Source organism: Manacus vitellinus, unplaced genomic scaffold (assembly GCF_001715985.3).
Source record: "Manacus vitellinus isolate BGI_N305 unplaced genomic scaffold, ASM171598v3 scaffold_46_pilon, whole genome shotgun sequence".
Classification (NCBI taxonomy): Eukaryota; Metazoa; Chordata; class Aves; order Passeriformes; family Pipridae; genus Manacus; species Manacus vitellinus.
The window spans coordinates 4074729-4089207 of record NW_021940578.1 but is presented as its reverse complement, the minus strand read 5'-3'; the positions used below and the strand labels follow the sequence as shown (position 1 = coordinate 4089207).

At 41.9% G+C, this 14479-nt stretch overlaps 1 protein-coding gene across 1 annotated transcript in view; it reads left to right on the top strand.

Annotated features, from left to right (window-relative positions):
• Positions 1 to 14479, top strand: part of PEX14 (peroxisomal biogenesis factor 14) — a 71795-nt gene that overhangs the window by 31456 nt on the left and 25860 nt on the right. Inside the window, exon 3 of the mRNA XM_029962396.1 lies at positions 2613 to 2697. Coding sequence (XP_029818256.1) covers positions 2613 to 2697 — 85 coding nt within the window. The remainder of the gene's footprint in view (positions 1 to 2612; positions 2698 to 14479) is intronic.

The window sequence follows — 14479 nt, the reverse complement described above, 5'->3', positions numbered from 1 at the left end:
CTTTGTAAGTTGCTCGTGTATACAAGATGGATTATAAATATGAGGATGTTTCAGCTCAGCCTATAGGAGGAATGTTCAGAGGCAAATGCGAACACAAATATGAGAAACATGGGATTACTGGGAGGAGGAATACATGTCCAGGATTCTTTTTTATGGAGTTTGTTGTTGCTTGTAATTTTATTTTGTTTTAAGATTAAAAAGGTTGTGAATAATGGAGGAAGTGGTGCAGGGGAGAGATAAAATAGAAGTTTATTTTGGAGCGAAATTTACTACTGAAATGTTTACATTTTTACAAGGCAAAAATAAGTTTTAATAAAGGGTTAGAATCAATGAAATGCTCACACGGTTGTGACTGAAACAGCATAATGAAAAATACTGCTTTTTTCTTACAGGTTTTTTTTTTTAATGCTTAAAAATTGATAATTAAATATAAGAGCTTGCAGAACTGCAGGTCTGCAGGCCGTTCGTGTCTCTGGCTCACTCAGCGTGGGGGGGAGTGTTGAGGAGTTTCTGAAGACATTATTATTGTTAGATGGGAAGTGGGGTTGATACATTCACATGTTTGCTGGTCTACTCGTTTGGGCATCTTTCTTATTCAGTATATTATCTTAAGGTTGTTAGTTTGGGTGCTTTACATTTCTGCATCTGGCACAGCAGTATCAGCACGGTTTAACTCTGTGATTTGCCTGTCACCTGCATTTCAGCTGGAGACAGATCAAGTGCACATAAATGAAGCCCAAGTGTACTTTATGTGGGGTGTTTTGCTCTAGTATTTTATGGTTCAAAATTGCCGAATGTAAACTTAAGGGAAAAAAATACAGGAAAACAAGAAAAGGGAAAAGAATTCAAAACACCCCGTTCGTTTCTTCCTCCCAACTTGGAAGTGTGCTGGGACTTTGTCAAATTCCCGTTAAAATAAATCTGTCAATTCCATCTCTCTCCCAAATTCATTTATCATGCTTTTTTAAAAGGTGTTTTCTGCCTTACCTGATGTTTAAATTGGATTCGCTCGTTTATGCTGTTCTTTGCTGTATCCCCCATGTTTTTCTTAAATGAATTAGTAATGACAGCGTACTCCATCATACCCTCTCTACAGCCACTTTAAGGGAAGCCTGGTGATCTAAACCTTTTAACCTATTAAAGATGATTTTCCCCAATTGAATCAGACCCACCACAGGTGTAATAACTAATCATTTAAACTACACCTGCTATTATGTATTTTTAAGCCATTATGCATGTTGGATAGATGATAATTCATGTTTATTGCATTGTCCAATGGATCCGTTTTGCCTACACTAGCCTGATTAATGTATTTAAAGAAATAAGAGATGCAATTTAAAAGAAAAAAAACATTGATGGAATGCACTGAGGAGTACATTGAAAGTACCATTAAACCCATCAGAACTTTGCTCTCTGACCAGAAATGCATATTCGAAGCGTTTGATTCAAACACAAAGTGAAACTTAGTGATTTCAGGAGTGATGCTGTATTTTCCTTTCTTCTGCTGCTGTGAAAGTTTTGCAGACCTTTTTGGAAGTGAATTCCAGAAACTGTGTTTTAAGATAAACTCTTCAAGACCTGCCTGACGTAGGTCTAGCGTATTAGGATGGTTGTTTTCAGCTCTAGAGGAGGGAAGTTATGCCTTCCACTAGTTCCCGTGGATGTGTCCATCACCTGAGTGCTGTTAACACATTATTCCTCCTGATACCACAATTGGAACAGATGTCTTTATGTAAAAGTAGAATGAATCACTGGTGCAGCAACATGTGTAACAGTATAGCAGAGTGTGTGGAAAGTGGAACTACCATGTGAAGAAAAAAACCAAATACCTTTCACTGGCACTAAATGTAAAACTCTGTGCCATTGTTGATGATGCCACTGGGTGTTACCCCGAACTTTACCCTTTGTTTGATTAAGTGCTCTGTTTCAGGTCCTCTGTCATCTTAAAGAAGGATGTGTAGAAGGCCATCTGTAGACAAAAGTACTCTGTGGGTTTTGCTGGTGTGGAACTTTAATTACTCATCTACCCATTTATGTCACTAAAAGTGACTTTTTTTGATATTATTGTTACGGGATCCAAAAGATGTGAAGTTGCTTCTTTTCAAGCTGAGGTTTATTTATTGCTTTCAGTAAATTAGGGTGGTGGCAGAAAAGGCCTTAATCTCTTAGAATTTCCAGGGAGCTTTAAGTCAGATAGAAAGGAAGCATTCTTACAGTAAGCCAGCTCTTACTTCTTCACATGCATTGACTCAGGGTTGCCCTTAACTGTAGTAACCAACCTAGGTAAGAAGATCACAATATAAATGACAGAAACCCCTGAGAATCTCAATGGAGTTTTTTGTGCAGGTTGAGCTGCTCCAAGAGTAATTCAACAAGAACTTCTGGGTTGAAACACCATAATTGTGCTGTCTGATCAGATTTGAGCCACAGGCTCTGATACTCTTTGAACCAGTTCTGAAAGCTGGGTCGGTGTTGGCTCCAGCCCCTCTCCACGTGGTGGGTGTGATGCCTTGCCTTGTAGTACAGAAAGCATAATGTATAACAGGGCTTTGACCATTCCTAACTTGGGTCTTTTCTCTCTTCTTTCTCTCCAATCCTTCCACCCTCCTCAGATTGTGACAGCAGTGAAGTTTTTACAGAATCCACGGGTCCGCCAAAGTCCTCTTGCAACCAGAAGAGCATTCCTGAAGAAGAAAGGTATGGACTCTTTAAGTTTGTGATCTCAGTGATAGTGAGGGACCTTGAGTTAGTGTAAAGCCAAAATGTATTGCTATGGAAAACTAGATGTTAAGGACAAAGCAAGTGATCTGCCTCAAAAGAAGATTTGAGATTTTTAAGTATCAGTCTCTTCCCAACTGACTAGAGCAATATTGGCACCAGATGTGGAATTGTGGAATACAAAAGACACATGGGAAGTTTTTGGGTTAACTGTTATTGTATCTTTTCTGCAGTGAGGACAGTTCAGAGTTGTGGACTAGTTGGTCAGTTCTAGCCTTACTGACACTGGCCAACGTCTGGGTGAAAAGGTCAAACGTTTCTGAAGAGAGGGAGAACAGTGAAGGGCAAAGGACTTGGTGAAAGTAAACAAGGTCAGGTTAAGGTCAAGCTTGGGGTCAGCCTGACTTTCAGGCTGAAATGGTAAACCACTGACTGAGTTTAGCCCTTTTCTATAGCACGGATAGAACAGATCCTGACAAATCCTATATTGTCTTAGACAGATGGAACATACTTCAGCCATTGCCTACTGAGCACTTATTTTACTTTCTGACTCATAGTGGAACTATCTTTTGTTCCTTTTTTATTTCTGAAGTTTTTATTCCACAACTTGCAGTGCATTTCAGGTGAAGTTTGCTCCATATTTTGCTACCCTCCTGGGACCATACTGCTTAGATCCTTACCACAAGATGTAAATAATAAGGACAGTTTTAACTTGGAGTTAATTACATGCACTGTGGAGCACTTTAAGTGTTGAAATGATACTGAAAATACAAACTCCAGACTTCAGAGGGGAGCAACCCACTTATACATTGAGGTCACAAGTACTTCAGGGTACATCAAATTCTAGAGCTAAAGATCTTGAGCTTTGAATAGTAGGGAAGCCTATGAAATATATATTATTCTGTTTGGGGTTATGAACTGTTTATTGAGACGCCTGAGACCTGATGTCATGAGATGGAGGGTTCAAGGGTGTGCACGGCTTTGCTCATCCTGAACAGCAAAGGACCTAGAAGGGAATGGCAGCCTTGTGTTTTGGCAATGATGTCATGACAAGTAGTTCACATCATCTGGAGTGTGATCCTCTCACTGCTTGTCCTCGTGCCAATTAACAGGACATTCCAATCACATAGGTATGCTGCCTGCCCTGCCCTGCCATCAGGACGACATTAAAATTTGGAGCCTGTTGGTCGCTGTGCTCCATGAGTTTTTCCTTGAAATATGTGGACCTACGGGGAGTAATTAATCATAAAAGCTTGGGGATTTCAACTCTATCATCGAAGCAATGAAGCAAGGGAAAGCTGAGCCTAAAAGCTGTGCTGATTACCCGGGGTAACCTGATACAAAATCTATTGTTGCCGAGAGATCCTTAGCCCCCAGTATATCGTGCAATATTATAACTGCCTGATCTTCTTCTGTGCTGACAATGACCAGTTATTCCTCATTTTCTCTCTCAACACAGCTGGGTTAGAATTTCATTTGCAGAAGGTATTTAGAGCAATTTAGAGACAAATGTCTCTGGTGTTTGCTCTGCACTTCCCCACCGCAGGCTTTGCTGAACAGTTTTTAGTATCAGGAGCTCCATCTAATCTGTTTAATTTTAATAAATCCCTGACTGGGAGAAGAGGAAGGGTGGGGAGATGGAGGCGCAGAGAAACTGTGGCCCGACTAATACTTCTTATGAATTACTTGGCTAATAATTACTAAAGAGCTGAAATGGTTTGGTAGAGCTGTTTGTTTGTTTCTGTTTGTTAATTAGCCCTCCTTCCCTTTGTGCTAATTGTTTGTTTGAAAACTTAACGGTAGGAGATAGGAAGGATCAGGGTCCAGTAGTGCCTGTACCCAGCAGTCACTAGCAGTTGGTCCATATGGAATCTGCCCTGTGTTCAGTGCTCGAGAGCAGAAGGTTCACACTGGTGTGGTACCTCTGTGCTCTTGCAGATGGAGGCAATTATTCCTGAGACGTGGATGTCGTGCTGGTTTCGTGCTGAGGAGATGAGGGATTACAGGTTTCGATGGGCTGTGTCCCCTGCTCTCTGATATACAGTCCCTGTCGTTCCCAAAGATAGTGGTTATCCCCAGTTTAGGCTGTCTGGCAGAGAAGTCCTCACTGCTGGTCAAAAAGGTCCTGCAATCCTGACTTTGCTGAGGAAATTTCACTTCTGAGACTTGCAGGGATGGTTCTGCCTTGAATTAGAATTTTTTCCTCTTTTTCTATGTGTCCTCTTCTGAAAAAAGGGCAATCAAATTTTCTTTCCTTCTAGTATTATTTAATATTTAATACAAGAACTGGATTTGGTTTGATCCATTTTGGCGTGGTGAGAAACAAAAGTTTCTGCGGGATCCTCAGCTGGCCTGGGCTTGGTTTCTGAGGAAGCAGCAGCTGCAGAGGCTGAAAGCAGGGGGGGGTCCCTGGTTCTGTGCAGGTCAGGGGGTGCTGAACTGCTCTCTCTGGCACATGGGGTGATCCTGTTGATGACAGTTGGGAGACCGAGGGTGTCCTGCATTTGTAAAAGGGCTTTCAAAAGTTGGATGAGATTTCTCTGTTGTCTTAAGCACTTTTAAACTCCCATATACAGAGGCATTAATGAGAAACATGAAGTTATTAGAATCATTTATCATTTTCTTTGAAGCTTACACTGGCATTTTGTGTAATTTATGACATTTCCTCCTTTTTATCATGAACTTCTTCAGATGAAGGGAAAAAACAGCTGTTTCCCCTCAGAGTATCTGAAAGAAAAGAAAGGAAAAAAAGATGCTGTTTGTTTTTTGTCCAACTCGCTGATTCTGCTGATGACATGCCACAGAATCAGCGGCGCCTTGGGAGTAATTAGACAGCATGTGGGGTTTAAACCCTTGTGGAAATGTGTCTGTCATCTCACTGTTGTGCCTCAGATGTCCTGTACTGCTCAGTTACCCAGCCAGTAACCCATGTGGCTTGTTAATTTTGTGTGCTCTGAATCTGCAACTTCTGGCAAGGCAGAGAAAGGAGGTGGAAGTGCACTATTTGTGGGGAGCTCTGTTTTCAGGGTGCTGGGTTTTTGGGGCAGAGAAGGGAAAAACTGCCAGGTTCCAGACTTGTTGTGTCATCTTGGATGAAGAACTGTTTTGTTAGTTGCTTGTTCTCTTCGTCTGTAAAATGAGTACAGTAATGCCTTCCCAGAGTGGGATTGTGGGAACAGACAAAGGCATATGAGGAGCTCAGAAATAATGGTGATGGGAGAACAGGAGTGCATTAGAGCAGGTTAATGTATAATTGTTGAGTTATGTTGGGAAAACGTCTACCCAGAAGGTTTTTTGCAGTGCATCAGGGTTCCAGAAAATTTTGCCCGTGTCAAGATGCCAGACTGTGGTGATTTCTGAAGAGATGAAAAAATTATTTAATTCCACATGCCCCTTTCCAGTCAGAGCTCTAAGACACTTGATTCCCTGGAAACAAATGGTGTCAGCCCCAGAATATCCAGTAGAAAACTGACTTAATTATCTTCCTCTTTCTGTAGTCTGCATTCTTGGGAGTTGAACCCCTGTCTTAGAATTCTCCTTTACCAAAGAAACTCAGATGGATCACCTTGAGGACCTGAGGGAAGGGGGCACAGCCCACTGCTGGAGGGCTTTAAAGACAGCAAATTCTTCAGCAGATTTCAATTTAACCCTCTTTTATTACTTTTCTTTTTTTATAATTTAAGTCCATTTCATGAGGCAGTTTGCATGTCCTTGAATGGAATCTCGTTACCATGAAAGCTTTTTTAGCATTGATTTCATAACAGTCTTAATTTAATAGCGCCGTCATTACTGAGAAGCCCTGAGAGTGAGGCCCCAGCTTTCCAGGTCACTGACCTTTTAATTACAAACCTTGTTCTGATGGCCAGGTTATCGACTGGACAGCTCCCAACTCCTGCCCCCAGCATGAAGATGAAAATAACTGCCTTTCCTCCCCCACTTCCAGAAAAGGGAGGAAAAGAAAAGTAACCTCTTGTGTTTCCAAAATTAATTTTCTCCTTCAGCTTTACTTTGTAATTAATTCTTTAACATGTCTCAGTGAAGCTTGAACAGTTTTTACAAAGCTTTTTCTTGAGAAGAAAATACAGTGCAAGCCAATAGAGTCCAGTGCCAACTCAGACAGAAAAATAGTTAGTAACCCATGCTGTCAAAATACCCATTTGGGCCAAACTGCTCCAGCCCTCCAAACTTTCTGCTCTTATAGGATTTGCTGTGTTTGATACACAGATATGGGATTAGGATGAACATGTTGACTCTTTGAGGAATGCTGGGTGACTTGTCCTTCTCTTCAGACTTCCTGACAGGATTAGAGACAGTGAGGAAAAGGAGTTTTTTTCCTGGCTGTGTTGGCTTCTCCACAGTAGCTGGCGTGGGCTGTGTTTGGGGTTTGTGCTGAAGGCAGTGTTGGTAACACAGAGGTGTTTTAGCTGTACCTGAGCAAGGTGTACACAGAGCCAAGGCCTTTTCTGCTTCTCAGCCCACCAGCAAGGAGGCTGGGGGGGCACAAGAAACTGGGACAGCTGACCCCAACTGACCAAAGGGATGTTCCACAGCATCTGTCCACTGCTTTTAGCACAAATCCAAAACACAGCCCCAAACAACTACATGAAAAAAACCCGCTCTATCCCAGCCAAACCCAGCACAGCTGCACTGACTGTGTGAGTGAGGCTTGTCCTGCTTTGTACCTGCAGCTCAGGTGACTTGTTCTCTAGCTGTTGACTCAGTGTTTTGCACCCCAGACCTCATCTCTTGCCCTTGCAAAGTTGCAAGCGAGACCTGGAATCCAGATACTGATAGCAAAAATTTACTGCAAGGAGTTGCTTAGTGTTTTAAGCTTTTGGAACAAATTAACACAGGAGAGAAAGTCCCCTAGCACAGGTAGAAGCAGGGAGGGTGTGCTTTCTGCTTGTTAAAGAAGTTTGCAGCAGGTGTTCAAGTAGCATAAAGTAAGTGTAACAGCTTGTGTACAGAAATGACTGAGAGGTTAAAGGGAAGTCAGAGCATTCTGCATGCTCATGATGGTTTTCATGTGAAGGTCTTGGAGCACACTGTACCCATTAACCATGGAAACTTTGCAACTACTTGCATGGAGCATGTCTGATGGTGTTTCTAGGGTTATCTGTCATTATCAGAATCATTCAGTGATTCTGTAATCTAGATCTCACTGTGCTTTCCACTAAAAAGCATCCACTTCTGAGGTAGAGGACAGCAGCTGCTTAACATCACTACGTGGTTTTTAGGAGAGGAAATGAAGAATACTTTATCTAAGTGATCTTGCAAAGGGAGCTTTAGGGATAGAGAATGTAATTACTGAGTAAAAAATTTACTAAGATTCTTGAAAAGCACTATGGGATATTTAATTACTAAAGATGGTTAGGCCTCTGTTTATGACTGTGCAAGATAGCTAATGTGCCTTATAATATTTTACTAGGTTAAATAAAAATATGTCCTACACCTGTTCATGCAACCAGTTTGTTCTTTAGGTGCCTCCCCATCCAAAATTTGAATCTACACAGCCCTGCATAAATGGGGAAATGTGGTTGGCTCCCAAGGAGCTTATTAAGGACCTGAAGAATGAGGAGGGAGAGAAGGAAGGCTGGCATTGCTCACAAAGTCACACCAGTTCCAGTCTGAATCAGCACTGCCACCATCCATTTGTGGCACTGTGCTGTGTTTGCCAGTGCTGATAATGCTCAGCAGACAGGTAAGATTTCCACTGCTGCAGTATCAGAATGCAGAAGAACAGATGTGCTTGTGATCCAGAAATTAGTTCCACCGTTCTGTATTTTGTATTAGTTGCTTCCTTTTTATTCCTGAAAATGATTGACAGTCTCTATCCATCTGCTGGGAAGGAGGTGTCTCCCTGTCCTGCCACTCTTGCGTGGGCAGATCAGTCACTGGGTGTTCAGTACCAACCTATTCATCATGCTGACTCTTTCCCCCCATCAATTTTACCACTGTTTGTGGTGTCTGAACTTGTCATGAACTTTACGGATTTTCTTGGCTCCTTTGTTGAGAAGGGACCTGCAGCAGAGCTAACAAAATGTGATAAACTGCTCAGCCTTAGGACACCCTGGGAGTCAGATACGGTGCTTCTTTGGAGTTGTCAGGGGTTTGGGAAGAAAATCTTAACAGCTGATAAAAGCCTTCACTACCATTCCTCAAGATTTGAAAGGAGGTTTGGGAAAAATTATCTATTTAGTCCCTATTCACATGGAAAATCAGTTCATAGCTCATCTTTGGCTCTTTTCCCAGTCACCAGTGGTTCATGAGAGGGCAGAAGAACACCTGACATCAGGTTAGAAATAACTGCCCATGTGGTGCAGTGCACAAAGGAAGGCAATCCTTTCTTTTTCCTACCTTTTCATGTCTGTAATAGCCAGCTAATTAAGGAAAGAGTGTGTATGCTAAAAACTGTAGTTACTTATAAGTGAGTTTGCTATTTTAGAAAAACATTGTACTTCTCTACATTTCATTGTTTTGTAACAATTGGGTTTTATAACTCAGTGGTATCTAGAAACTAGGTTGAACAATAGATTTCTATCCCACTGGAAATTCTGAGATTTGGAAATTTGTTTTTATATTACATAGGGATTAACATTTAAAATCACGGTTTTTTTAAAAAAAATGAAATATTATAGAGCTGTCAGATCACTCTGTATTGATTAGACAAGAGTCTAATCAATACAAAGAGATTAATAGAATAATATAATATGTACCATAATATTACAGTGAAAACATTTGGAAAAATGCTTTTTTAATTGTTAGGAAATCACTGCTTTTCTCCATAACATTTTGGGGGTTTTTTTTGAAGAAACATTTTCTGTATGCAAAAATTACGTTCCAGAAGTTTATTGCTGAGCTGTAGTTGGAAAGAATTCTTTCACAGAAGTGCTTTTCACTGGCAGGAAAATATATCATTGTTGTTACTGGATAGTTCCAATGAACTTGTCCTCGTGCAGTGCTTTGTACTTGCACCCTTGGCTTGAAAACTCTGCACTGCTGGCTCTGAACTCTGCTGCTGAACATGAGGAAAAACATCCTCCTTGAGCCTGTTTAAAGGGAGCAGAGGAAAAAAGGTAATGGAAAGCCTAAGTAGATCCACTGATCCCCACAGTGTGTTTGTCTAAACGAGGTAATTTTAAAGGGCTTTGGTACAAGATTTGCTATTTAATATTAAAACCATGAAAATCTTGGTGACTTTCTCTTCAGTTTCTGTGTAAAGTGTTCTGGTGTATCATGAGAGGCACCCCTTTGATTTTTAGTGATGCTGAGAACATTGAGGAAGCAACTTGCAAATTTTGCATCCTCTAAATGCCTATTTGTGTGTTCTACAACAGTCAGATTGGTGGTAGTTCCTTCCTCTCTCACCAGGCTCAACCTACAGAGATCTTGAGCCATTTAGATCTATATTCCACAGAGCAAGAGAGGTGATTCATTCAGAGTATATTGGGGAAAATCTGCTACATCTCCTGTGTCTACAGGACTGAAGAAATTCCTCATGATTTCAGTGAAGAGTCCAGAATCACCTTTGCCACATTTTTGTAGCTTGAAAATTATTGATAAATTGGAACAGACCGGTTTGATGCTGAGGAAATTGTACATGCTACAAAATACTGGTTGTAAGCTTAATTTTAACAAATAATTGGAATGTCATGGGTTTAATGATGTCTCTCCACTTGGCTATCTGACAGTAACTATGTAATGTAAAAGAGCCGTTAAAAATGGCTTTGCAAAATTAACTCCTATTGCTCACTGAGTGTACTTTGAGTCATATCTGCCTTGTTTACTGACAAAATAATATTTCCGTTCCTGGTAGCATTGAAAAAATAATATGATTGCAGCAGAGGGAGTTGAAGTCTATTTTAGAAGATAATACTAAATAGTCAGTTATATTCCGAGTCCTGAAATTGTGAGGCTTAGAGATGGGCAGAAAAGACCCAGCCCCTAAGCCTGACTTGTGAATTTAATCATTTATTTACCGTGTTTTCAAGTGACAGTAAATGCCAAGTGCCAAAAGAAAGTCACCTCTGTAGTTACAGTCTAAGAGCAGGCATGGGAGATCTGGGACTTGACTGCTTGGCTTTGGGTACATTTCTTGTTCTCAGCCTGCCCATCTGTAAAATGGGGCTAATTACCACTTTTGCCTTATTGCCTCGGTAAGATTTCTGTTAGCCATGTTTGTAAACTGCTCTGATGTGCTGGGTCTGGAGCTCTTGGTGCTGCAGCCTGTGATTTTTGGAGTTGCCGCAGTAAAAGCCACACTTGCAGAGAGATTGAGAATTTCCTTCCCTCAGCTGTGTATGGGAGGGGAGAGCTGCAAAGCTGAGAATGTCAGGATGTCAAGGCTGGAGCAGATTGCGTGCAATCCTAATCCAGCCCTGCAGCTTTGACCTTTGAAGGAAGATTCACCTTGAGACAGTTGAAGAAATCTCTGTACGTTTGTATAAAAATATTGTTGTGATAGAAGGAATTTGCTCTTCGTGGTCATCCAGCCCAGGGTTTCTCCACAGTCTTCCTGGAGCAAGTAAAGGAATTCAGCTGCTGACCTGCTCTGGTAATGAACCTGGTGTTCTAGGTCTGAAGAGACAGCCTTCCCTCTTGGGGCTAAACCAAGGAGTGTAATTAGGATAATCTGTGTTGCTCTTCTGCTGTAATCCATCTCAGACCTAATGATACTTTCTGTTAGGAAAGATGAAATAAGTTCCTTTATGACATAATTCTCTAGGATCTCTTAGGCAACATTTCTACTCCCTTTAAAACTATGCCTTTGGTACCTGTGAACAGAAAATCCTACAGTTTGCTTTTCTGCTGCACACTGTTCCCTCTTAATTTTAATCTGGAATGCAATCATTCTTTCCTTGGCTAAAAGGGGAATTTAGTTTTTGGTTCATTCCTTGCTATTCTTTCTGATGGAGCCCAGTCCAGGCGACTCCACTCCCCCAGGAGCAGGGCAGAGAATTCATTCTCATGAAATCTGAGGCTCTCTGAAGTAAAAGCTGTTGACTTTGTCCTACCGTGCAAATGTGCATTGCTTTTAGCAAGACAATAAAGGGTAAATGGGGTGATCTCTGCTCCTGTGGAGAGGTCGAGTGGTTACATTACACAATCTTCTACAGCATCTTGCAGCAAATACATGGGTTATATTAAAAGTTGCAATCATATCATTTTTTAAAAGTAAATTGCTGACCTTATGCAGTGGAATCAGCTTTATTGAATTTCGCCAAAAATGCGTTTATAATCCCCCCGCCCCCGCATACACATGATATTCATGTCCTTGCTGCCCATGTGGAAATGTCCCCTTTTTATGGTGATAAAATTAAATTTGTCTTTGTCTCTGCCTTGCCTCACCTTTTAAGATTCCATCCTTTAAGAGACACCAGTGGATGTCCGTACCAGAGGGATGAAGATGGGCAATATCCCTGCATGGCTGGCTGGCTGATTGGGAGCCAACTACCACGGAACAAATAAATAAGCTTTTCACATTTAGAGGACAAATAAAGCTGAGGACAGGTGTAATATGGGTATTTTTCTAGGAGTGTTGTGGCCTTAGCATACGTAAGAATTTATTTTGACTTGGAAGTACTAAAGCTTTGCTTCTTGATTTTTTTCTAATTGCCAGGCAGTATGAAATGGAACTCCCACAGTTACTGTGCCACTTGTAGTACTGTGTTATGTGTCCTCCTTCAGGAATAACCCATAGTGAAACCCCCTAGGTTTTGGCCACCTACAACCCCTTTCCCAAATTCCCTCAAGAGCAAAGTGTTTTGCAGCATGCTCCGGAATTTAACACACCTATATCCCATATTTCTATGCCACTTTGCATATTCAAAGTACTCTACAAATATTAACTGACTGAGCTTCTGACACCTTTAGTGAAATGGCAAGATTATAAAATTAATTTAAGGCACTTCTGATTACGTTTTTTCCTCTTCATTAGACCTTTACATTCTTGAAACAGTTTGCAAACTCCAGATTTCAGTGGGAAACAGAGGAAATACCATCCCCATTTTAGATGGGGGCACTGAGGCAGATGTCTTAAGAGCAGTTAGATCTGAGATAATTCTGACTGCCAGCCACAGATCTGTAAATACAACCATACTGTGCCATACTGTCCATCGTGATGGACTGATGTTTATAGCATTTTCAGTAAAATTACTCAAAGCATTTTCGTGTTTATCCATCACTCCAGACCCCAGCTGCTTTGGGGGCTGGTGGGAGAGGTTAAGCTGGTTTTATTCAATAAAATCAACGCAAACCATCTCAGTAAATGGAGGGCCAGATTGGCCTGGATCCCTTCTTACAGCATCCCCTGGCCTTTCTTTTTTATGTAGTGTTTAAAAGACTGCCTGCTCAGAGGTACAGAGAGGAATATCAGAATATCATTACTCCTGCTCTTCAAGTAACCGGGAGAATGCAGCTGTTAAACTCAAAATATAAAACACATGTTTAAAAGATGACTCTCTATGTGTTTAAAAAAGAGAGCGAGAGAGGATGCAAGGGAACCAAAAAATAGCAGGTTCCATTACTGTAATTAAATGGCAGCATTTAACCTATCAGGCCGTTGCGTGTATGTGAGAGACGAGCAGGGAGCTGCATTTGAAATGATCACTGTCTTCCTTGGGGGATAGAGTAGTTAAATAATTTGTTTGTGAGGTGTGAGTTCGGTGGCGGGTAAAGCGAGCGCTTGGCTGTGTGTGTGTCTGAGAGCTGGGGTGGCTCCCTGCTCGCCCCGGGCGCTGGGATTCACCAGCACGTGCACTGTCAACAGGAGCACGAGCTGCTCTTGCCCATTCCTTGGGTTGTCTGCAGAGTCAGGGCCTCACCTGGTCCCAAACATTGCATCACAGAAGGAGAGCTTTTTTCCTGCCAGGCCTCCTGAGACAGACCGGAGTAGCAGTAAAGAAAAACCAGGGAGGAAAGGAAGGAAGAAAAGAGTTGGAGCTCTTTTGGAGAGCTTTGTCTCCTGAGGTGACTGGAAAGGGCAGGTTGTTGTATCTGGGCATTGCAGGAGTCTGGGGGCTGTGCCATCCCTGGGGACCAAGTGTGAAGCTGCTGCTGCTGAGGGATCTGCCCCTCAAACAGCACATCAAAGTCACATCCCCCTCAGCAGGGTTTTACCTGTGCCTGGGGTGGTCCCTGGGCTTGGAGGCTGGAGGGTGTGAAGTTCTGTGGAGAGAGAGGGATCTGCCAAGGGCATCCTCGGCCCTTTATCAGGGACCCGATTCTGTGAGAAGCTCCTTGGGCTCTTCACTGGGCTACCCAGTGCTGTGGATTCACCTTTCGGCATCCCAGAGAGGAGACACGTTCCTGTGTGGTGCCCAGAAGGGAGTATCTCCCCATTTTTATTCACTCCCTGTTTATTTGTGCAGTGATTTCTTTTTTTAGGGGATATTTCCTAGTCCAGGAACTCCAAGAGTTATCCTCGTTCTTTCAGCTGCTTCAGCTGCCTCACCTGCTGATCTGACTTGTGTTATATTGCAGGAACATGCCCATAAATGTTTCTTAATCTTCACTCCAGTTTCTGTGTGAATTCTGTGTAGCCATTCCCGTTTCAACTCCTGGGCTGGAACTTTTGTCAGGCTTTAGACAACTGGCAGTGTTAAAAATAATAGATATTTCCATATTTCCATTTTGAACATTCAACCCCAGTGACTGGATTTTGAGGGCAACACTTGGCTGAAAGGAGACCAGAGAAATGCCGTGTATTTTAGCACCCAATCAAAGCAGTGCATGAATTCGAGTCCTTGATGAGAGTTAGAAA